At 57.2% G+C, this 24,486-nt stretch overlaps 1 protein-coding gene across 2 annotated transcripts; it reads right to left on the bottom strand.

The window, feature by feature from the left end:
* Nucleotides 1–7,932: 7,932 nt before the first annotated feature.
* On the bottom strand, nucleotides 7,933–22,557 carry LOC140900722 (beta-1,3-galactosyltransferase 1-like). Of its 2 annotated transcripts, none has more exons than XM_073318421.1 (2): nucleotides 22,490–22,557; nucleotides 7,933–9,351 (listed from the first exon to the last, which is right to left on the bottom strand). In XM_073318421.1, exon 2 carries the CDS (start codon nucleotides 9,272–9,274, stop codon nucleotides 8,180–8,182), a length of 1,095 nt encoding a protein of 364 aa, XP_073174522.1. In that variant the 5' UTR covers nucleotides 9,275–9,351; nucleotides 22,490–22,557; the 3' UTR covers nucleotides 7,933–8,179. The 2 variants fall into 2 exon arrangements, with proteins under 2 accessions (XP_073174522.1, XP_073174524.1); XM_073318423.1 differs by lacking the exon at nucleotides 22,490–22,557 and adding an exon at nucleotides 19,596–20,566.
* Nucleotides 22,558–24,486: the final 1,929 nt, after the last annotated feature.

Here is a 24,486-nt window from a genome sequence, read left to right as displayed (position 1 = left end):
TCCAGTACCAACAGGGCTGTCCCTCCTGAGCCCCGGACTGCCTTGTGGCAGATCCCTGGTGGCACCATTAGCTGCAGACTCCCTATCAGTAACCAGTAAAGGACTGGGATTCACCCCTTTACTGGAAGTACAGCAGTGGCTCAGACCTACCTCAAGTAGCAGGGCACACATGGAGTCAGCAGCCCGTCTCCTCTGTCAGGGGCTGCTGAGTTTATTTCCAGGCCTATCCTTGGGAAATTAACCAGGTGGGAAGAGGCTCTCCAAAAAGTAACCATGCTGTTCATGAAAACAATCTACTAACCAGCATCTTCCCTTGCCTCCTTGCTTGCAGAGGATGAGTTCTCAGCCTCTAGCCAGGCAGAGGAAGAGACCCAAGAAAACTCCTTTCCTCCTAGCGAGCGTGAACTCTGCCGGCCGTGCTGTCCTAGGTACCCATGGACTGGAAGAGGTGACAGATCAAAAGGAAATCAGATCCTGGAGTACTTTTACATAAGAGAACAGCAATTCTTCTCCACCCAGTTATGGAGAACGTGGACACCAAAGAGCACCAGGCTGTCACAAACACTGACTGACTCTTGTCAAAATTAAAAAACCGCTCTACCTCGCCCTTGGCACACGAAAGATTGAGTGGAAGCTGAGAGCCGTCTCAAGCCGGCGTGTCTGAAATGCCTTAGATGAGCACTAGGTGGTGCTGCTGTCCGCCAGGGAACGGGAAGAGTTCCTTTGCGACTAGCACTGCAGCATTAAACCCAAAGGCTTTGCCTGTGTTTGTGCAGAAATCAGGTTTGAGCCGACTCCCACCTGTCAGTGTTCATTCCCCCTCCAGGCCCAGCGACCTCTATTCCCTCTCCCTGTCCAGACGCAGCGTGGCCATGCAGACTCACCAAGCTTTGACCTCTTCTGGCAGCCAGGTTTGGTCGGTACTGTTAGCAAGACCGTTAGCAATAAGTTTCTCTGAGAAATTCCTCACCCCCAAAAGCGCATCAGTCACTAAGCTAAGGCGCTAGAGAAGATCCCAGAGGAAAGGATGGCAGCCTATGCTGCCTGCCCTTTCTCTGACATGCGCATCAATTTCAGTCGTCAGTCTGGTGTAGCTTAAATGACTGGCAAGTTTACCCAGCTGCAGACAAGCAGTGTATTGCATCCCGCTGCTGTCAAACGGGATTAACAAATGAGCCAGTAGGTCAGGCAGCTTGGGGAAGGCTGAACTTTGCTGCCTTTAATCATCCTTCGTACAAGGAGTGCTGAGGCAGGCAGCAAACTATGTCAAGGCTCCGCCGGACAGTGACTGGTGTCCCCCCTGCCTCTGGCCAGTCAGGCACCAGCCGGGCAGCTTTGCGCAGCGACCTGTCTAGTGAAGCCAAGGCATCTGCTGTCACAGGTGAAAGGCAGGGAGGGCTGCTGTGCAGTGGTGGGGAATGGGCCGGAGTCTAGCATGAGCAGATCAGTGCCAGATGGTTGGGCAGGTTAACCTGCAGGGAAGGTTTCAGAGGAGCAGCTGTGTTAGTCTGTATCCGCAAAAAGAACAGGAGGACTTGTGACACGTTAGAGACTAAAATTTATTAGAGCATAAGCTTTCGTGGGCTACAGCTCACTTCATCGGATGCATAGAATGGAACATATAGTAAGATATACACATACAGATAAAAAGAAAAGGAGGACTTGTGGCACCTTAGAGACTAACCAATTTATTTGAGCAGAAGCTCACGAAAGCTCATGCTCAAATGAATTGGTTAGTCTCTCAGGTGCCACAAGTCCTCCTTTTCTTTTTGCGAATACAGACTAACACGGCTGTTACTCTGAAACATACAGATAAGTTGGAAGTCACCATACAAACTGTGAGAGGCTAATTTAATTAAGAAAAAAGAAAAGGGGGACTTGTGGCACCTTAGAGACTAACCAATTTATTTGAGCATAAGCTTTTGTGAGCTACAGCTCACTTCATCGGATGCATTAATTAAGATAAGCTATGAGCAGGAGAAAAAAACTTTTGTAGTGATAATCAAAATGGCCCATTTAGACCGGGGACAAGGTGTGAGGATACTTAAGGAAATAGATTCAATAAGTGGAATGACCCAGCCACGCCCAGTCTCTCTTCAAACCCAAGTTCATGGGATCTAGTTTGCATATTAATTCAAGCTCAGCAGTTTCTTGGTGGAGTCTGTTTTTGAAGCTTTTTTGTTGCAAAATTGCCACCCTTAAATCTTCTACTGAGTGGCCAGAGAGGTTGAAGTGTTTGCCTACCGGTTTTTGAGTGTTGTGATTCCTGATGTCAGATTTGTGTCCATTTATTCTTTAAGGGAGGCAGTTTTGCAAGAGAAAAGCTTCAAAAACAGACTCCAACCAGAAACTGCTGAGCTTGAATTAATATGCAAACTAGATCCCATGAACTTGGGTTTGAAGGGAGACTGGGAGTGGCTGGGTCATTACACTTATTGAATCTATTTCCTTAAATATCCTCACATCTTCTCCACTGTCTAAATGGGCCATTTTGATTATCACTACAAAAGTTTTTTTCTCCTGCTGATCATAGCTCATCTTAATTAGCCTCTCACAGTTTGTATGGTAACTCCCAACTTCTCTGTGGGTATGTGTATATCTTACTATATTTTCCATTCTATGCAGCCGACGCAGTGAGCTGTAGCCCACGAAAGCTTAAGCTCTAATAAATTTGTTAGTCTCTAAGGTGCCACAAGTCCTCCTGTTCTTTCTGCAGGGAAGTGTGTTTCCCCCTCTGTGGGAAGAAAACTGCCCTGGTGATGTGTAGCTGAGGCTTTCCAGCTTGGTTCTGCTCCAGCCTACCTGTACAGCTGCCCCCTTTCACGTCTACAGGCCCAAGAGTCCTGGCTTCGCTGCCCAGGCAAGTGCACGGCTAATAACCCCTTCCTGATGCTGCCGAGCACGGCATCCCTGCAGCGCGTTGATACCTAAATTGCCGTGGGAAAGACTCACAGGAGAGCACGTTGCTGCTGATTTAGATCGTCTGAGCCAGAACCTGCTTAGAAGAGCCAATCAGCTCAAGCCCCCTTGCATCATGCTCTACCTGACAAGGCAGGGTAGGGCTTCATGGGCACTCATGCCAACCCAGCCAGCAGGGTGCCAGTGGGCACCCTGCTCTCTTGCCAGGTGCAGGAGGAAAAGGAACCCCAGTGTGTTACATCTGAGTGTGGGGGTGGGTGGGAATGCAGCACCCACCTTGCTGACTGTGGCACACGCAACCCAGGCTAGAAATCAACGGGGCTTTGCCTGTCTGTCAGGGAAGCTGGTGTGTGCTTTAGTGGAAGTGAATCCCCATCTGCTTGGGTGTTTAGGCACAGCCTGCGGGCCCTTGTCTGTCCCTTTTGTCGTTAGATTGACATCCGTCCCTGCTGCCGGTCCTCCTGGGTTTCCAGCCAGGCTGTGGGGGAAGATGCACCAGGGAAGGGTTTAATGCTTAAGCAGGCCTGGGGAGTTCTGTGGGGGAGGAAATGAAAAGGTAGGCATGGGAGGACCCTTCTCCAAGCCATGCAGGTTAAGCCTAAGGATAGGGTGAGGAGGGGAGCTGATGGGTACGATAGCTTGGGGGAGGGCTGACTTTCACAGGCAATGAGCTGGATCTGGCATAAAAGTGAAAGCGGCCTCTGACCGCCAGAAGCTGGGAGTGGCCCTGTTCTGTTCACCTGGCATTGGCTGCTGTGGGAAGACAGGGTACTGTGCTGGATGGACTGGTTGGTCTGACCCTGGGGGGCTGTTCTTAGGACAGGATATTCGTGGGGAATTCTGGGAAACCAATTAGAGAGGGAGGGAGAAAGTGGGGAAATAGCCCCATGTCTTGGGGGAGGGAAGGCTGCACCCAGCCATACTAGGCTGTAGCTGGCTTGTGGGGCTGGGGGGGATGTATTGAGCATTTTCTGTAAATCTGCACAGGCTTTGCTAGCTGTATATTCATGGAAATGTGTCCCTTGCTGAAACCAGGCAGCTCGCTTCAAAGGGCCCGGTGCTAAAGCAGATGAAGGGAGGGTGGCTGCAGCAAGCTATTCACTGCATTGAACGGAGCTGGCTTTTGCATGAGATTTGCATCACAGGCTGCACTTGTGTGTGGTCGTTCCAGGTCACAGGGCCCTTTTCCCAAGGCTTGGGGCGATAACCCTGGTGTTCCCGCTGGGTTCTGGCATGGCAGATGGCAGTCTACCTACTTAAACACCTCCTGACGGTTTCAGTTAGCACCACCTAGCTCTTATCAGTAGATCTCAAAGCACTTGGGAAAGGAGGTCAGTATCAGCATCCCCATTGTACGGATGGGGAAACTGAGGCACAGAGAGGGAACATGGTTTGCCTGAGGTCACCCAGCAGGCCAGGGGCTGAGCTGAGACTAGAGTCCAGGTTCTGAGTCCTCAGTCTCCAATCCATGGTTGTCACAGGATTCTCCCTCTCTTCTAAACGGCCACGCAGTTCTCAGTGAGTTGCTGCATCCCACCCTGGATGCTGTTTCTGGGTGTCCTTTGGCAGAAATGCCAGCCTAGAAATGCAAAGAATTATTAACAAACCTGGGACTGAAGCCTGGTTTTAGCAGTGACACAAAGTAAAAACTATCTGACCAGGGTACTTTTTTGAAACTGCTGCTTTTACACTTACTCCACTAAAATCAGAGCTCTCGGACGTGCCCTGGAGGGGCTGCCTGGTGGGCCAGCTACCCTCATTAGATATTCATTCAGCATAGCAGTCTCCTGCCATGTGGTTTTGCATATTTGCAAATCTACTCATGCCCCAAAAGGCCACTCAAGCTTATGTATCGGTCACTGCGCCAATTCCCCCTGGTGTGAAGAATAAATCATGCAGTTGGTATGTGGACAGTGCACAAGTGTCCTTTCAGTGACGGTCTGACGGTGCGGAGAGGAGGCAGCGCTGCATTCACTTGCTTCCCCAGGCCCCACCATTGAATGGACTTGGCCCTTGGCTGGCACACAGCAGCAACCACAAGTTGACTTTTGCCCTTGGCAGTTTGTTTCCTAGGGCACCCTGACTCTCAGCTGAGATGCTGCATGACATTAAAACAAAGCAAAGTTAAACCCAGCGACGGCCGCTGTTTTCATCGTGCTTGGAGACAACGGCATTGTAAGCAGGGCCTGCGGTGGATAGCGGACACCTGTCTCCACCATGGATTTGAGCTGTGTTTGTAATGAGTCAGTGGCATGGTTGGCTGGGGATGCGGTTAAGCCAGGGGCTGAAGTGTGCGAGACCTCAGCACCAGATTTGCATCTCATTAGAGTTTTTCCTCTTCCTCGTTGGTATGGCGCACGTGGGGCCAGATTGGGAGAGGTTGCTATTAGCCTCAGTCAGCTTAGCAAGGGAGGGGGTGGGGTCTCCATTATTTGGGGACTTGAAATGGGGAATGGAGGCTGCTTTCTCAACCACGTGACGGGGCGGCTGCTGGAATCACGGGGCGTGGCTCTCGGCAGCATGTCAGGCTACATCGAGCCTGGTCCCTCCTGGCCTTCAAATCTCTGAATCTAGGATCTACCTGAAAATCAAAGGCTCTGAATTGAGGCCGGAATGAAAAGCAGGGGTCGGGCTTGAGAGCTGAGCCCACCTCCAGCTCGATTTGCACCTGCCTCCATGCCCCCTGCCCTTACCCCACGCGAAGGGGAGCCTGGACCTTTCTGCTCAATGCTGGCTCACATGGTAATGAGAGTGGCAGAGGGGCTACCTTGCAAGGATCTGCTCCTCTCGAGGGAGTCCCCGGAGCTGGCCTGTAGTCGGAGCCCCCTCCAGCGGGGTCAGGGTGATTTTGTAGATACAGACTATTTTCCCGTTAGCTGCTTTCTTTATCTCAGCCCCATCTCCCAGTTCGGAGCCGCAGGGAGTCGTGGGGGGGACCCAGCATGCACCACACAGTCTTTGTCCCTGTGCATTCGAGGGTAGCAGGTCATGCCTTACCCACTACCAGCCCAGCATTGTCGAGGTGATGCCACTGGTCTCCATGGGGACAGGGGATGGGGTGGGGAGGGTGCTATGGCAACCAGCTGGCACAGGGGAGAAGGGAAGAGGAGTTGCCTAGCAACAGAGGAAGTGCCAGGATGTTCTGATCTAACCAGCCTTGATGTTTCGGGGGTGGGGGGTTAAGTGAAGGTGCCCATGCTGTCCTGGGGGTGGGGGTGGTGAGGATGAATTTTCTAATGTCTGCAAACAGCTTTGGCCAGCGGGGAGAAAGGGGGGGAGAAGCACTGGGAAGGGGGACACTGGGAGCTGAGATCAGTGCCTTTGGGCAGAGGGGTTACCTGCCCCACTGGAGCAGCAGCCAGGCTGCGGTGCCCAGCTAGGGAGGGGCGCCCAGGGCCGAGATGTTGGCTGCAGGTCAGCGAGTCTCAGGCACTTGGGCTGGATTTATCCCAGGAGGAACTGGGGGCTTGTTTTACTCTTAGGAGGGCAGCTCCCCTCCCTTGGCCCAGGTTTCCGGCTGGTTGGCACCCGAGGTTCTGGAATGACTCCGGGCTCCGTCCCTCCCGCACACGCCCAGCTAAACTCCCGGCCTGTACCAGGGGGGTCGGCAGCTTGCTAGTCTACGGGACGTGGATGCATCGCCCGGCTGGGGGGCAGGGACCAGGACGGAACAGATGCCGCTCGCTGGCACCTGTCGGGTACTGCATTGTCACCAGGCCCCTGCTCGCACGCCCCCTTTTTAAACACCCGACTTTTACCTAGACACAAAGGGGATTGCTGCAGGGTTCTCCGGGTACCTTGGGCCCACCTCTGGCTCCAGCCCAATTAAACGGCTGCAGGTGCCATTTTCATCATGAGTTGCAACAACATCTCGGTATTTGTCGCCTCCAGAGTATTTGCTGTCTCCATTGGGGCCCGGTAGGTTGGTCAGTGGGTGGACTCTGCCCAGTCAAACATGGGAGCGTTTCTGCCCAGACCAGCCAACCGGTGTGCGTGTGTGTAACGCCCAGGCCTGCAATTGTGGACGGTCACTAGCAGCTGGCAGCATGCCAAGCCCTGTTTTTCTATTGCAGGGACTGTTTGTTGCAGCATCTGGCTTTGTAGCAAAGAGCCTCCCCCGCCCACCCCCATTCCTCCAGGCCCCCCGCTGCAGTTGGCCCCTTACGCCTCCACACCACCTGGGGTTGGCTGCAGCTGCTCCTCCCTGGCGAAAGCCCTAGGTCAGCCGCCTGCAGTGTCCAGCACTCCACTGACTCATCCCAGCTGGAGCCCCGGGCCCCTTCTGGGTTTTCCATAGCACAGGACAGGCCAGATTCACCCACCCAGGGGTGTTCAGGCCCCGCCAACGAAGGCTTTAGAAGCCCTAGCAGCAGCAGAGGGCAGGGATCGTGTTAACCACGCTTTCAGAAGGAACCAGCCAGGAGCAGGGGAAGTTGGCAAGAAAGAGAAATGAAGCGGCTGGAGGACGCAGTCCGGCTGGCCCTTAGCCAGCCCGTTTATTACAAATGTAGCGATCTATAATTTAATACAAAGCCTGAACCAGCCCGGCAATAAAGCCAGGCCCCGGGCATGGGAACCCTGTGTCCCCTGGTAGCCACGGGGGAAGGGGGGGGGCGCTGCTTGTTGTCTGGGCAAAGGCATAGAGACATTTCAGGATAAGGCACCCCCGTGTGCAGTGCTGGGGGGGGGGGAAAGGGAAAGCAGCATGGCGGGGGGGGGGGCTTATTAGCTGGGGTCCAGCTGAGAGCCCTGAGATTATGCAGCCGAAGAGGCCTGAGCAATTGCCCAAGTGCCAGAGTTTCTGGCCAAAGTGTCTGAGGTTCGGCCGGTGGGGTGGGGTGGGGGTGGATGGCGGTCAGGGAGCATGAGCAAGGTGGATGGTGGTGTGATGTATGGGTGCCAGATGTACGGTTGCTGAGTGAGGTATAGAGCTGGGGGGGGTGTATACCCTGGCGTGGGGTGTGTGTACATTGGGGAGGGTGTACACAGTAGCGTGCGTGCGTGTGTGTGTGAACACGGGGGGTATATACACGGGGGGGTGTGGGGGTGCATTGGAGTGTGTGTGTGTGTGAACACGGGGGGTGTATACACGGGGGGGTGTGGGTGTGCATTGGAGTGTGTGTGTGTGTTGACACTGGGGGGTGTACACAGCGGCGAGTGTGCGCACACACTGGGCTGTCAGCCTGGGCAAGGCACCATGCGCAAGCCTGCCTCCCTGCCCGTGTGTCCCTGCACACGTCCCGGCTCCTTCCCCATCCCTCTAGCTGGGGCAGGTCTTGTTCCCGCCCTGGAAGTCCGGCCAGACCCTCAGCAGGTCCGTGGGCCCGTAGTGATGCACCAGCACCAGCCTGGAGAACCGGCACTTCTCGTACTCCAGCCAGAAGACGTTGAAGAGGCCCCAGGGGCTGTTGGTCACGCTGATGCCCAGCTTGTACAAACAGATCCCCAGGAACGCATCCTCCATGTTGATGACCCGGAGGGTCTGGGCCGCCCCGTACACCTTCTTGGCCAGGTCTCCAGAGAGCACGTAGCCAGCACCTCCGCAGTAGGGGGGGTAGGTGTTGTTGGGGTACACCTCCCGGGGCACGTACCACTTGTAGGCCTTGCTCCGCAGCGGCCCCGTGTTCCTGTAGATGTGCCCCGTCATGAAGTCCTTCTTGGGCGGCAGCTGGGGCTGCAGCAGCTGCCGGACGAGGAAGCCCACGTTGAGGAAGATGTCGCTGTCGGCCTTCATCACGTAACTGGCATTGGAGCAGTGCGTGCTCACCCACTCCATGCCCATCAGCGTCTTGAGGGTCAGGTTGTTGTAGGTGTCCAGGAAGTCCTGCTGGATGATGTCGCGATGCAGGGCGCTCTCCTCCTCCAGCAGCCGCTGCAGCGGGGAGCCGTAGCGCGGGTGGACCCCGGTCAGGAAGATCCGCACCATGGAGACCCCGGGCACGGCGCTCTCATTGCCCCAGGTCTGGCGGATGGCGTTCCTCACCGTGATGTCCTTGGGCTCTGTCACCACCAGCAGCACCAGGAAGGGCGCCCGATCCCGGCACTTGTCCGGCTCGTTCAGGAGGAAGCGGTAGTTGTAGGGGTAGACGACCTGCAGCGGGTGCCTGGTGGTCGCTGGCGGGCGGCTGGGCACGGGCACAGGCATGGAGTCCCCAGCTCTCTCCTCCTCTGTGCCTCGCCACTGGAAGGTGGGGCTGCCCTGGCGCTGCTCTGCAGAGACAGGCTCACCCCGGAGTGCGCCCAGGAACCCCAGCTGCAGGGTCCCAGGGGCGTCCTGGTGGATGATGACAACCAACAGGAAGAGGAAGGCGGAGAAACAGACCAAGAGCTGCTTGTGCAGGAAGCCAGCCCCCATGCTGGCAGAGATCTCAAGGACGGGACAGCCTCAGCGGGGCAGAGTCGGTGCCTCTTCTGCTTCGTTCCAGCGCAGACCTAGAGAGAGGGAGGCCCCAGCTGCATTAGAGCAAGAGCAGCCAGGAGGCACAGGGAGCAAGCCCAGCCTCCTGGGGCTGTGACCCTCTGCCAGGCGGGTCTGCTCTCGGATGGAAGACCGCCGTGTGCTGCAGGGGACAGGGTGCATGCCACTCAGTCAGCTGCCCCCAATGCCCCAGCCTGGCACTAGGGGGCGCTGAGCTGCAGGGACCGGGGGCTCAGTAGGGGGCTCTCTCCCCTGGCAGTCAGTACTGACCCCAGTGCCCCAGCCTGGCACTAGGGGGCGCTGAGCTGCAGGGACCGGGGGCTCAGTAGGGGGCTCTCTCCCCTGGCAGTCAGTACTGACCCCAGTGCCCCAGCCTGGCACTAGGGGGCGCTGTGCTGCAGGGACGGGGGCTCAGTAGGGGGCTCTCTCCCCTGGCAGTCAGTACTGACCCCAGTGCCCCAGCCTGGCACTAGGGGGCGCTGTGCTGCAGGGACGGGGGCTCAGTAGGGGGCTCTCTCCCCTGGCAGTCAGTACTGACCCCAGTGCCCCAGACTGGCACTAGGGGGCGCTGTGCTGCAGGAAGTGGGGTGGGGGTTCAGTAGGGGGCGCTCTCCCCTCTGAATTGGCAGCTTATTTCTAAGTGGGTGAGACATTAGAAACAAGGTCCCCTGGCCCTTCTACCTGGCTTACGCTGCTAACACCTGCCTCATTCCGTTTTCCTTCCCTAAAGCCCCTTTGCAACTGCAGCAGGAGACACCGTCCGTCCATTATGTCCCCCAACACCCGCCATAAACTGCCGTGCGGTGTTGCCATTTGGCTGTTGCGCACACGGGCTGCTCCATCGGTGGCCGGTGAGCAGCGTTTCCTGTCTCTCCCACAGTGACCAACACCAACTCATACTCCGCACACGCCAGGGGCTGGAAAACACCCTGGGGGGTGGGGAGGCTCCTGGTCTCTGGGACGCAGGAGCTGGGAGAGACCAAGCTGGGATATTGTGAGACCAAACCAGCCAGCCCCATGCGCCCCTGGACAGGCTGCTCTTTGCAGCCAGCCCCCCTCCTCTGGTAGCTCCATGAGTCACACACACACACACCCCCGAACCCGCTGCCTCCAGCCGGCCCAGCATCCTGGAACTTTGATTCTCAGATTGCGAGAGATCTGGGAGTGGCAGGGCCACGCTTGGCCTGGTGAGTCCAGCAGCTTCTGGGCCTGTGCCCAGAGCAATCACAGGGAGCCTGGAGTGGAGATTAGCAGCAGGACACCTCAGCCAAGTGTAAACAGCTGGGTGGGGTGGGGAGTGGCCAGCGCTTGCCGGGCGGCTCTGCAGTTGAAGCCTGTTGGCTGATGTATTTAATCTTCTGTCTCCCCAAAGTTGCTTGGGAATGCAACAGGATCAAGGCAGTGGGGAGAAGTTGGGAGGTGGGATCCAGGATGTCTTGGTTTTTCTCCCAGCTCTGGGAGGGGAGTGGGGTCTAGCGGTTAGAGCAGGAGAGACTGGGAGCCAGGACTCCTGGGTTCTCTCCCAGCTCTGGGAGGGGAGTGGGGTCAAACGGTTAGAGCAGGAGGGGCTGGGAGCCTGGACTCCTGGGTTCTCTCCCTAGCTCTGCTGTTCACTAACTAGGTGAGCAGGGGTAAGTCCCTTCCCTTCTCTGAGTAACAGCCGTGTTAGTCTGTATTTGCAAAAAGAAAAGGAGGACTTGTGGCACCTCAGAGACCAATCAATTTATTTGAGCAGAAGCTTTCGTGAGCTACATTCATTTCATCAAACACCCATTTTTTCATGGTTTGTGTGTATAAAAACGTCTTCTGTATTTTCCACGGTATGCATCCGATGAAGTGAGCTGTAGCTCACAAAAGCTTCTGCTCAAATAAATTGATTGGTCTCTGAGGTGCCACAAGTCCTCCTTTTCTTCTTCCTTTCTCTGGGTCTGTTTGGCTAGCAGCCCAGTGGGGATGGCTCCTGTATGCCACGGGTATGCAAAGTGGCAGCTAGCTAGCCTGCCCGAGGCAGCCTGGAAGTAGAGATCTTCTCAGGGCAGGGGAAGGCAAACAAGGAGAGTCTCTGCCTCTCCCACTGGCCCCTCCCCGCCGGCTGCAGGGCGGCATTCCTGGGGCCCTGCGGTATTTCCTCCACGGGCCGGATGCCTTTGACAGCAGTGCTGTTCCAGCGCAAACTGGTTGTAAGAGCTGGTGCCAAGGGGAGCTGCCAGAGCCGGGAGCCCGTGGGAGTCCTGGCCCAGCAGAGGCTCCTGGGGGAAAGAAGTTCACAGCCCCATGAACCTGTCCCCCGCAAGGCCCTTGTGTACATTGGGTGTAAAGTGCTGTGCGGACAGAGGAAGGATGGGCCTGTGGTTGGGGCTCTAGCTTAGCACTTGGGAGACCGGTGGCAAGTCCCTGCTCTGCCATGGCATTCCTGGGTGACTCTGTGCCTCAGTTTCCACCTGTGTGTGATGCCCTGCCTCCCACGGGGTGTGTGTGTGTGTGTGTGAGGATCAAGGCACTGCAGATTTGACTCTGCTACTCAGCTGTTGAGGGGACGGACAGAGATTTCCCCTCTAGTGGCTGCTCTGCATACAGGATAACAGCCCACTACTGCCACTTGCTAACAGAGCTGCTGCTTTAGCACAATCCAGAGAGACTTGTGCTGTGGACTTGAGGTCACAGGGCTGAACCCCCCTGGAAATTATTAGAGTTATTTATTATATCACTAGGATGGTAGCACTGAAAGGCCGCAACCAAGATCCGGGCCCCGTCGTGCCAGGCGCTGCACAGATACAATGAGAGACAGTCTAAATAGACATGCGTGGGGACAGGAACCAGAGACAGTAAACAGGCCACAGTCACACAGCAGGGCAGTGCAGAGCTGGGGACACAACCCAGGAGTCCTGGTTCCCAGGTCCCCCCTGCTCTAACCACTAGACCCCACTCCCCTTCCAGAGCCAGGGAGAGAACCCAGGAGTCATAGAATCATAGAATCATAGAATATCAGGGTTGGAAGGGACCCCAGAAGGTCATCTAGTCCAACCCCCTGCTCGAAGCAGGACCAATTCCCAGTTAAATCATCCCAGCCAGGGCTTTGTCAAGCCTGACCTTAAAAACCTCTAAGGAAGGAGATTCTACCACCTCCCTAGGTAACGCATTCCAGTGTTTCACCACCCTCTTAGTGAAAAAGTTTTTCCTAATATCCAACCTAAACCTCCCCCACTGCAACTTGAGACCATTACTCCTCGTTCTGTCATCTGCTACCATTGAGAACAGTCTAGAGCCATCCTCTTTGGAACCCCCTTTCAGGTAGTTGAAAGCAGCTATCAAATCCCCCCTCATTCTTCTCTTCTGCAGGCTAAACAATCCCAGCTCCCTCAGCCTCTCCTCATAACTCATGTGTTCCAGTCCCCTAATCATTTTTGTTGCCCTGGAGGAGCAACTGGAGCAACTGAGGCTCCCCCTCCAGTGCCCCACCCACTCTGCCCCCTTCCTACCAAGCAGGTGTGTAGGAGGAAATCGATTTACCTCCCCACAGCAAAGAGGGGGCCTCCAGTCAGACTTGCCAGGGAACAAGGAATTTGGGGGTCAGGAGCTGGGAAAAGGGGGTGACAGGAAAGGGCCAGGCCTGTCCAGGTTGGGGGCTGGGTCCCCGCTGGCTGTAGGTTGGCTCATTCCCCGCTCTCCCCATAGTTGGCGTTGGCTGCTGGGCCTCTGGTGAGCCGGGGCCGCTGGGCAATGGAGGGGATGGCTGAGCGGGCTCGTGCCCAGGTACATGGCACCTCCTGGGAGAAGGGGATGCATCGAGATGGGTCTGTGGGTTTCCGGGTCTAGTGATGCTCACGAGTTTTTCTTTCTTATGGCTGAGCCCACCGGGGGCAGTCCCTGGGCACAGGCCAGGCCCTGGGCTGCAGGGGAATGCAGAGGGGAACACGTCTGCAGGATCAGGCCCAGCGCCTGCCCTCCCAGTGGCTCAGCCTGGGCCCCGTAGGGGTCAGGAGACCCTGGGCGCTCCAGAGCAGGTGCCGCAAAGGGGACATGGCAGCACCACAGCCAGCAGACAGGAAGATGGCAGAAAGAAGAAGCTGCTGCCGATTTGCCACCACGGCCAGAGGAACTGCTGCCCCACACACCTGCTTGGAACGCTGGGCAGGGTGAGGCCCTGCTTGCATTGCTGCTGCTGGAATCCTAGAAGGGACCTCAGGACATACCTAGTCCAAACCCCTGCTTAAAGCAGGACCAAACCCCAATTTTTGGCCCAGATCCCTAAATGGCCCCCTCAAGGATTGAACTCACAACCCTGGGTTTAGCAGGGCAATGCTCAAACCACTGAGCTACCCCTCCCCCTGGTGCCACCGTCAGTCGAAAGCCAAAGGCCTCCTGACGTAACGCGCAGACTGTTAAAACCAGGCCTGGGAAACGAGGGCAGCACGGGACCAGAACTCAATGGGCCCAAATTGGTGGGCTGAAAATGAGGCCTAAGGTGTGGCCAAAGTCATGGGAGAACGGGCTGCTCTGCCCCCGGCCCGCCTGGGGGTCTCACCATTGGACCTTCGCTGTCCTGATCCCAAGAGATGTGCTGAGCAGAGCAGGCCAGAGCAGGCGACCCAGAGGACACCTCCAGCTCTAGGCTGGATCCCAACCACCACCTGGCATATGAGCCCTTCCCACCCCTCGGGTGGCCTTTTCCTTCCGCACCTTCTAGTTCCCCTTTCCCACTGCTCTCCTTGGGCCTTTGGGTTGCTACGGGTCTTGTTCGATAGCGATTTTGCAACATTGCGGTGAGCCCGTGACCGCAAAGATTCAGATAAAGCACCACCCAAAGCAGCCTGACACAGATCTGTGTTTGCTAGGTCTTGGCACGGCTGCCCAGCCCGTGTGCCAGGCTGGTGTTTATCCAGTAATGAGGTGACAAGGAAAAGTTAACTTCAAAGACAATGAACACTGCGGTTCCTGTTCCTTCTTCCCCCTCTGGCTTGTGGTTCTCTGATTTTGTCATCTAGGAACCGCAGCAACACCTGCTCCAGCCCCGCTCAGCCCGTCTCTGTCCTCCAACCAGGCCAGGCTTTAATACCACCCCAGAAGGTCCAAGAGCGGGGCTTTAAACCCCTCCCCAGCTGGGGGCCCAGGGACCCAGGGCTGTTGTTCAAATGAAAACCTTACTTAATACTCTACATTTCAAATGCTTTAACCACCCCTCCCCCCGGCTCCCCCCCACCAGCTTTTCGGTATTGTTAATAAAAGGCTCCAAGGCTCTTTGCTGGTGGGTTTGCCATGTGCTGAGCAGAGTCTCCAGCTCCCAAACCCCACCCCCCCTTGGTTTAATGTTGGACAGTTCCAGGGTCGCGTTAACACCTCTGGCTCTTAGGGTCCATTTAGCCCAGCTCAGTTAATCCCCCAGACCCAGCGCTGGCTGCTGGGCACAACCCGTTGGGACTGGACTAAGGGGCAGGTTTTGATCAGGACGGGTGATGGGCCAGGGCCAGGCCTGGGGTGTTTTCTCCCTCCCTCAGGCGCTTTACCGCGATCTCAAAGCTTTGCTCTAGCTCCACATGAGCTAGACACGGGGATCTGGGTGAGATTGTCAGGCCTGGGCTATGCAGGGGCAGGGGCAGGGGCAGGGTAGGGGCAGGGTTTGGGGGAAGAACCGCCGCCCTCCAGCTGAGAGACATGAACCAGGGGAGAGTTACCCCAACCCAGACACGAGGAGGGCACTGCAGACGGGAGGAGGTGGCCCTGGTGCTTGGACGGGGAGATGGTGCTAAAGGACAGTGAGGGGACTGGGGAGAGAAGGCCCCTGAGGGCAGGGTGAGGCCCAGGCTGGCATCAAGGCCCCGGTTGCATTGCACAGACACACGGCCAGAGACAGCCCCCACCCCAAGGAGCTCACTCTAGCTCCATGTCACAGAGCCCCAGCGAAAGGCAGGTTCGGGTCCTGGGCCAGCTACGCAGGCAAAGCTTGTCCTTGAGGTGTCACTTCCCAGCTATAAACCGGGATAACGGAGCTACCCTGCCAGGTGTTACACTTGCGATAAAGGGACGCTGTTGGCAACAGGCTGCTCTGATTGCCCCGGGTGTTGGCTGCTGAGCAGCTGTTCCACACCCAGGAACCGGAGCAGTAAAAATCTTTCTAGAACTCTGGGAGTGCCCAGCTCCACGCACCAGCTTCCCCAGTTTAGAAAGCCTCTTCCCTTTCCCGCTGGGAAGCAAGGGCAGGGGGCGGGATGGCAGGATTGCAGGGGGGTGAGATCCGTTTAGAGGCATTCACGCAGGGAGCCATTAGCAGCAGAGGGGTCGGCGTTTAGGAGTAATAGACAGGAGTCAACATTTGCTTTACTAACAGGAAGGCAGCTATGGCAGGCTGCTGAGAGCAGCGGGCTACCCCCAGCTCTGGGATGAGAGTGGGGTCTAGAGGTTAGAGTGGGGGGTTGGGAGCCAGGACTCCTGGGTTCTATCCATAGCTCCGGGAGGTGAGTGGGGTCTAGTGGTCAGAGCACAGTCAGGGTTTCTATTACCTTGTGCAAATTCCTCCCTCGCTCCATGCCTCAGTTTCCCCTCTCTGTAAAAGGGGTGGGAGGATGGTCCTGCCTCTGTGAAGTGCTTTGAATTCCGTGGATGGAAAGCACCAATGGCTCTTATCGCCTGTGGTGGGCTCAATACCGTAGAGTCACTAATGGCAGGTACTTACCAGGTGGCCCTTGGGGGTGGACTATTCCTCCATTTCACACAGGGGCCCCAAAGCGGCTCTGTGGCTCACCCACAGTCCGACAGGGAACTGAACCCAGGGCCAGCCCAGTGCTCTAACCACTGAGCTCTCTACCCCCTCACCTACGTGGGGGGTGCAGGAGGGAGACTGGAATGAGCCGTGGGGCGTGGGCTGATGGGAGCAAAGGTGACAGCGGAAGCTGGAGCCAGGTCATCTGAGCTGAGCGAAAGGGCGTGGGACAAAGAATGCAGGGCTGGGGGGAATCTGGTTAGAGCACATTTCGGCTGACTAATAACCTGAAAATGTGATTCCCCCTGCACCCCTGGGAAGGACCGGGGCCTGCTGCACCCCAACAGGGAGGGGGAAAGGATCCAACCAGGGAATTGATCGTCTCTTTGAGGGAAGGGCCAGGGACCCTGCTTCTCCCTAATAGCTGGGGAATCGTCCCTCAGAAGGGTCAAGGGCCCCATCTCTGGGGCTAGTTAAAGCCCTGCTAGGATAGGACCAGAGGGGTGTGTGTGGGGGGGGGGGGGGAGGGGGGGTTCATATCAGTTACATTCAGCCCCATCAAACCAAGCCGCAGGGAGCGGGCTAGAGACTGGGCCCGATCCTGGAAGCCCTGACAGGCGTGTGCAGCATTACTAGGGTGACTGGCCATCCCGCTATGATTGGGACCATCTAGTATTAGGGGCTTTGGCTTCTATACGCAACTATTCCCGAACACCCATCCCCCCCAAAAAAAAGTGTCCCGATTTTGCACCCTTGTTATCTGGTCACCCCGAGCGTTACGCCCATGGGTCAGCCCCAGCTCGGGCCATCAGGGGAGCAGGAATGTGGCCGGCAGCTAAAACTCCCAGCGAGGCTTCAGACTCGGCAACAGGATTTTCCGGTTTTCCGTGCAAGCCTCAATGCAGAGTCATGTCGCAAATGTACCAGATGGGAATGTGAGGATGTGTGAGTGGAAGGGCTGGGCTGGGACTCAGGAGACCAGAGTTCAGTTCCTGCCTCTGTGTCCCTGTGGCACCTGGCATGAGTTATTGCCACGCTCTGTGCCTCAGTTTCCTCCCACCCCTTGTGCAGTTAGACTGTCAGATCTTTGGGGCCGGGATTGTCTCTCACTCTGTGTATGTGCAGCCTCGGGGCCCTGATCTCGGTCAGGGTCTGTGCAGCACCTGACACAACAGGGCCCTGATCTCAGTCAGGGTCTGGGCCGCACCCGGCACAATGGGGCCCTGTCACGGAGTCCCTGGGCGATGCTCTGGAACTGCTCCCTATGAAGCCAGGCAGGACTCGGGTGAAGTCTCCTCTCTGGGAGCAGACTGTCTGCAGGGCAAGAAGCTCACACAGCTTCCACCTTCCTGGGTCTGACCTCGGAGCATTCAGCCCCCCGTGTGCTTCCCACAGTGAGTCCACCCAGGCGGGGTCCTGGGGAAGCCAGAGGGTCCTGCCCCACAACTCCACAGTCAGACAGGACTCTCAGCCAGCCAGTAACACAGAGGTTTATAAGACGACAGGAACATGGTCTAAACCAGAGCTTGTAGGTGCAGAGAACAGGACCCCTCAGCCGGGTCCATTTTGGGGGGCAGTGAGCCAGACAACCACGTCTGCCCTTCACTCCTCGTCCCCAGCCAGCCCCAAACTGAAAAACTCTCCAGCCCCTCCTCCCTTGGGCTTTGTCCCTTTCCCGGGCCAGGAGGGCACCAGATTCCTTTGTTCGCCAACCCTTTAGCTCTCACCTTGCAGGGGGGAAGGGGGGGAAGAAATTCTGCTCTTACCCTCTTCACCTAGGGCTTGCTCTAGAGGAACACTTTCCTGAGCAACAACAGACTCTTTCTGGGTCTCCCTTACATCCAGAATCACCTCTGGCCCATCCGGCGGATTCCTACACAATCCCCTTTCAGGCAAACTTACAGACTTCCTAGATAAAAGGTCAGAAGCATTCTCCTTCCCTTTGCCACACACATAAGTTCAGGAATCTTTTCCTTCTTATTACAGGTTTCCACACCCTCAATAGGTAACACGATCAAATCACCTTCATGCTCTCCTTGTGCCCTGGCTAGGATCTCACCCTGATTAGACAGAGTTGCGACACCCTTTCCCAACCACACACTAGCAACAGGCAAAATACAAGCACCAGAATTGTCTGGTCTCGGGGATTTTACATAGACACTAACTGGATGCGACCTAGTTACAGGGCTATTCTCCCGAGCAGACACAAACTTAGGACCCTTCCCCTCCTGGGCTTTAGCTGAATCCAGAACCAGCTCTGAGACAACTGCACGACCCTCAACCATCACAGGCTGAAAGGCCCCTTCTCTCGCTCCACAGACAAAGAAGAGCCGGACACACTTTCTCCTTTCCCAGACCCACAGCTTGGGATCTCATTCCCCTGGTCCCAGCACACAAGGCTGGTCACGGACAACTGCTTGGAGACCAGGGTAGCTCCCTCCATACGCAAGTCAATATCCCTGACAGACACAGGCACGTTTCCTTCACTGTCCCATTTCTCCACCCAGCTAACAGGTAAGGTCCAGGGACACTCATCTTCCACTCTCCTCGCCTTCCCACCCTGCTGACTAGACACAGCCATCAGCTCACAAGGCTGCCTAGGCTCATCCAAACTTTCCTTACCCAGCACCTTGCCACTTCCCACAGATCCCCTGCCCTGCCTGTGTCTCCCCCCACTCAGCTGGGGTCTCAGCTCCCACTGTGCTCAGCACTGCCCTGGCTGTCCCAGTGGGGGTAGGCAGCGAGCTCGCTGCTTTCCTCACTGCATCAGAGCCAGAGTGAGCCCCCTCTCCGGTGTGCAAGGGGGCGGGGAGCATCTCTCTGTCCCACCCAGCCCCAGGGGTCTGATTACAGGCAGGCAGGTAGCCTGAGCCTAGTGGCTCCTCCCCACTGCCAGCCAGGTCACCTGCATTTTCACTGACCATTTCCCTCTCCACCGATTGGTTCCCTGGATTCAAATTCAAACCCTTGGGAGTTACAGGAGCAGGGCCTGGATCCTGTCCCAAAGAGAGACAGTCACCCCACAACAGAGTCTCGCAGCTGGTGTCCTGGAGCACCCCAACGGCCAGCCAGACCCACCCCTCCTGAGTCTGCACAGGGATCTGGGCCATAGGCAGGGCGAGGGGCTTCGTCCCTGAGACCCTCACCCAGCTCACACAGCCCCTCAGCATCTGAGGCTGCACCCCCCAGGGCCTGACACCAGTTCTCTCTGTCCCAGGGTCTCGCCACCCCAGGAATGTCTCCCCATTGACCATCCCCTTCCGCTCCCACTGGGGGTCCGAGGGGCCTGGCCCCAGGAAACTCCACACAGACATATCGGTTGGGGTCAGGAGTGGGAACCTGTCCACCTCCCCACCCATCTGGCTGACGGAGTCTGTGGCCTTGGGACCCAGCAAGGGAGCTAGACACCGGGGCTTTTCCGCAGGGTCCCCCTGGTTCAAATCTCCAGCCTGCTCAAAGGCAGTGAGGTGGCATCCACATGCCCCCGTCCTTAACCAGGGGCAGCAATTTACTCTCGAGGTTCCCTGTGGAACTGACCCCCCGGGGTCTATCCCCACTCACCCCGGGGAGGTCCCCTAGGCCTCTCCACTCCCCCACCGCCAGTTCATGCTGCTGCTGCTGCTTCTGCAGCTCTTTCTCGGGCTCTCGCTGTCTCTCACGGTCCTCTTGCTCTCTCGGACTCAGCTCCAATCCCGTCCATCTTCGATCCCCGAATGGGGAACCCGATCGTGAAGACCCTCGTCTCGTTGGGGACAGGAGTCTTGGGGATGCCTGGCTCCCGCTCCAGCTGCTCCCAGATCCTGCTATAGCCCCATTTGGGGTCAGGAATCTGTTCCTTAGAGCGGTCATCCTCCTCCAGCTGCACGATGAACTGTGCCTTGGTGAACTTTCCAATGCGCAACCCTCTCTTCCTGCACAGGGTTACAATGTCCTTCCAGGCCGTCACTCCGCTCTTCCCAAGTTGTTGTGGACTCACAGGCCCGTGTGCTCTCAGCTCCCCACGGTTTCCAGGGAGAACCCCTAGTGTGCCAGCCCTTCTCGAGGTCACCCCCTCTTTGCCAGGGTCGAGCTGCAGACTCCTCCGCCCCTTGGACCGCTCGCTGCAATCCCCAGGGGACCCTGTTACTGCAAAAGTCCTTCTCTCTCCCCGGGCCAAGCTGCAGGCTCCTCCGCCCCTGAGACTGCCCCTGAGACTGCTCCCCGCAGTCCCCAGGGGGACCCCATTACTGCACAGTCCTTCTCGCTGGTCACACACTCGCAGGGGTTAACCGCCCCCCGAAACCGCTCCTCTCTGAGCCTTCAGCACGCCTGGTCCTCGGCGATCCCCCTTCGTTTTACTGCTCCCCAGTCACTTACTGCAGGAAGCGCCGTCCGTGGGGTGCAGTACATCCCCCCTCTGCCACCAGTTGTCACGGGGTCCCGGGGCGATGCTCTGGAACTGCTCCCCATGAAGCCAGTCAGGACTCTGGGGAAGTCTCCTCTCTGGGAGCAGCCTGTCTGCAGGACACACAGCTCACCCGGCTTCCACCTTCCTGGGTCTGACCTCGGAGCATTCAGCCTCCTCTGCCCCTCCCTGCGCTTCCCACAGCGAGTCCGCTCAGGCAGGGTCCTGGGGAAGCCAGAGGGTCCTGCCCCCCAACTCCGCAGTCAGACGGGACTCTCAGCCAGCCAGTAAAACAGGTGGTTTATTAGACGACAGGAACATGGTCTAACACAGAGCTTGTAGGTGCAGAGAACAGGACCCCTCAGCTGAGTCCATTTTGGGGGGCAGTGAGCCAGACAACCCCATCTGCCCTTCACTCCATGTCCCAGCCAGCCCCAAACTGAAACTCCCTCCAGCCCCTCCTCCTCTGGGCTTTGTTCCTTTCCCGGGCCAGGAGGTCACTGGTTCCTTTGTTCTCCAACCCTTTAGCTCTCACCTCGCAGGGGGGAAGGGCCCAGGCCATCGGTTGCCAGGAAACAGGGTGTTGGCCATTCTCTGTGTCCAGACCCCTGCACACACCTGCCCTCTAGGGCTCTGCAATGATCATACACCCTTGCCCCACCCTCTAGATACTTAAGAACTGCCTAGGGGAAACTGAGGCACCCCCACACTATTCAGAGGAAACATCAAGAACAGTCCCGCTTGGCACAGGCCCTGATCTTGGTCAGGGTCTGGGCCACGCCCGGCACAACGGGGCCCTGATTTCAGCCAGTGACTACTGTAATATAGGCAATACTGAGCCCTTTTCCAAGTCCCGTTTGAAGCTGGCCGGGGCCGTGAGAAGTGTGCAGGGAAGGAATCACAAGCAGTACCAAAAAACAGCCAGTGTGCAATTCAAACCTAACCCTTCTTCAGCCAGACCTCAGTGAGCCCAGCCTGCCCCGGGAGCTACTCTAACCCCATCCCACAGCCCCCCTGGAAGGATAGTTCCCATGAGACACCCCCCGCTCCCGAAGCCATCTGCCTGGTCTCTGCAGACACCCCACAGCAGGGACTCTCCCTCCAAGCACTTTCCCATTCAGAATTGCAGATCCAAGGCAACTCACCTCCAGGGATCTACATGGGCTTGTTGGTTAGATGCCCCCTCTCCCCGCCCCCAGCAACAAGGCCCTGATCCACCCAGTGCTTGTGGGGCAACTGGCAGCGTGGGAGGGCCAGGGTTAAAACCAGGGAGCACTGCACACAGAGCGTCTGAACAGAACCCAAGAGCCCAGGAGTGCGTGGGGGGTTGCTCCTGACCCGTTGGTCAGCGTTCCACCGCGCTGGCTGGGCCCAGCAATTCCTCCGGCTGGACGAGCCTAACATCAGCCACACCATCAGAGGCTCGTTCACCTGCACAATCACCAATGTCATTATGCAAGGTAACCTATTTCCCCTTGTTTTTTCCTCCCCCCCTCCCCCCAGACATTCTTGTTAAACGCTGGATTTGTGCTGGAAATGGCCCACCTTGATTATCATACACATTGTAAGGAGAGTGGTCACTTTAGATAAGCTATTACCAGCAGGAGAGTGGGGTGAGGGGAGGTATTTTTTCATGCTTTGTGTGTATAAAAATATCTTCTACACTTTCCACAGTATGCATCCGATGAAGTGAGCTGTAGCTCACAAAAGCTTCTGCTCAAATAAATTGGTTAGTCTCTAGGGTGCCACAAGTCCTCCTGTTCTTTTTGCGAATACAGACCAACACGGCTGTTACTCTGAAAGCTCTCTCTACAGCGGCCTTCCTCATTTGTCCTTGTAACCCGCTTTCTTTCTAATGGTTCTTCCTTCCTTTCATACAGCTTGCTTCTTTCTTTCTTTCTTTCTTTCTTTCTTTCTTTCTTTCTTTCTTTCTTTCTTTCTTTCTTTCTTTCTTTCTTTCTTTCACATTCATCCATTAACCGTTTCCTTTTCTCTTTCCGTTCTTTCTAGCCATTTCTCTCTCTCTCCCCCACCTCTTTCCTTCACCGTCCTCCCAGCATCTGCCGCTCACCTGTGGGCCGTGCGGTGCCGCCCGTCTGAGCCCTGCTCGTCTCTTCCTCCTGTCCTGGCCCCATCCTGGCACAATTTATTCCACGCGCCCTGGGTGCGGGGGAAAGATTGCACAAGGTGTCTGACGACAAAGTCACACACCCTCTCCACAAATTTCCTGCTTCCCTCCCTTTCCCTGGGCAGGTCCCTGCTGCCCCGCTCCTTGGGGGCAGGGGATGGAGGTGGCTGGCTGGGCACCACACCTTTTACTTTAATACATATTGTAACAGGGTGGGATGGGCCAGCTATTTTCCCTGACGTCAAGGCCCTGCTGTCACCTGGCCCCAGGTAACCAGGATCTGGGCCCCTCCCGGATGTGGGGTCTGGGTCTTGTCTGCCCCAGGGGACCTTCCCCCGTCCCAGTCATGGCCAGGTGCTGGGGGTTGGTGATCAGGGCTGAGGATCAAGCACCTGCCCCTGCACCGGGAATAAGCGGCAGGATCCAGCACCTGTCGGTCCCTGGGCCGCCCCCTTGCAGCCCTGGGGCCTGATCCTCCCCCCACCAGCCCTGGGCCTGATCCTTCCCCCACAGACAGCCCTGTCTGTTCTTGTCATAACCCCGTTGATTGCCCAGTGTCCCTTCAGCATCCCAGTGGGGTCCCCAGGCAGCGTTGGGGCTGCTCTCCCCTCCCTGGGTTTTCACCGGCTCTGGCAAGGACCACAGCGTCAGAGGTCGGAGCCAGTGCAGGGCTTGGGGAGCCAGGAGGGGCTCTTCCCTGGGGAGATTTGCATTTGGGTCTCAGGTGGAGGGCATGGCCCTGGCTGGGTCAGGGACGGCGATGCGGGAGCTGGGCTCCATCCCAGAGGTAGCTGCATTTCAGCACTGGGTATGTGAGCCCTGTAGGCTGCCCCTTTGCTCCTTTCAGGCTGGAATCTGACTCCTCCAGCCCCACCCCAAGCCAGGGGCTACAGTACGGACCTGAAGGTAGCAGTCCCCGAACACTTCCTCCCAGAGACAGGGCTAGAACCCCGGAGTCCTGGCTCCCAGCCCCCCTCTGCTCTAAGCCACTAGACCCCACTCCCCTCCCAGAGAAGGGAGAGAATCCAGGAGTCCTGGATCTCACCTACCCCGCTTTAACCACCAGGCATCACTACCTCCTTGTCCTGAGTCGCCTCGCCACCCTTTCGACTCATCTCGGCTCCAGCAGGGGAACATGCCATGTTCCCAGTTGCTAACAGTGATGTCCGCGGCGCGGCCCCGCCCCGTGCACCATAGGTCCTGGCACTGGATTGAACCCCCAGGCAGCAGGATGCACTGGCCCCATGGGGTGGCAAATACTCCCACACCCAGCACCCGGGGAAAAGCTGCTCAAGGCCAGGTTACAGCTCCTGGGCTCTCAGCCAAACACAGCCCGAGGCCCTCAGGGACCTGACCGCACACACCACTCGCTCCAGCCATCCCAGGGCGGGACAAGTAGGTAAGGGCCAAAGAGCAAGCTGCACAGAGGTCGCCCCCAGCAGTAAGATGTAGCCACCTCTGGGGTAGGGTGGGGCCAGAGGGCGCATCCTGGCTGTGGGCTGCGGCCATTCTCGGGCAGAGCCCAGCGCATTGTGGGAGCTGTCCAGACGTAAGCAACACCTGCTAATTGCAGGCCAGGTCGGCTCACCCACTTCCTGGCTTCGGCAGCTGTGGGCAAAGGCCCAAGATTATTTAATGGAACGATGCAAAACTTCCTTCTTGCGTTCCCAGGAGTATCCTGGTGCCCGGCTGGCATACGGCCAGGATCCCAGAGCAAGCATCCCGGCACTGAACCTGCCTGGCGACAGCGCCCCCTGCTGGCTGAACCCCGCCCCGCTCCCTGCAGCACAGCGCCCCCTAGCAGGGGCAGTGGCATCTCCTGGGTTCCAGCCAGTTTGGAGCTGAGTTGCTGGCGGCTGAGCCCGGCCCCCCAGTTCTCGCGCACCCGCAGCCATCCCTGCCCAGCCCAGCTGCCCCAGGCCGGGCGGGCGCCGAGGCCT

The sequence above is a fragment of the Lepidochelys kempii genome, chromosome 20 (assembly GCF_965140265.1).
Source record: "Lepidochelys kempii isolate rLepKem1 chromosome 20, rLepKem1.hap2, whole genome shotgun sequence".
Taxonomy (NCBI): Eukaryota; Metazoa; Chordata; order Testudines; family Cheloniidae; genus Lepidochelys; species Lepidochelys kempii.
This window is presented reverse-complemented; position numbering and strand designations above follow the sequence as displayed.

Excerpts from the sequence above, each read along its gene's own strand:
- LOC140900722 (XM_073318421.1), bottom strand. The coding sequence starts at position 9,274 with ATGGGGGCTGGCTTCCTGCACAAGCAGCTCTTGGTCTGTTTCTCCGCC.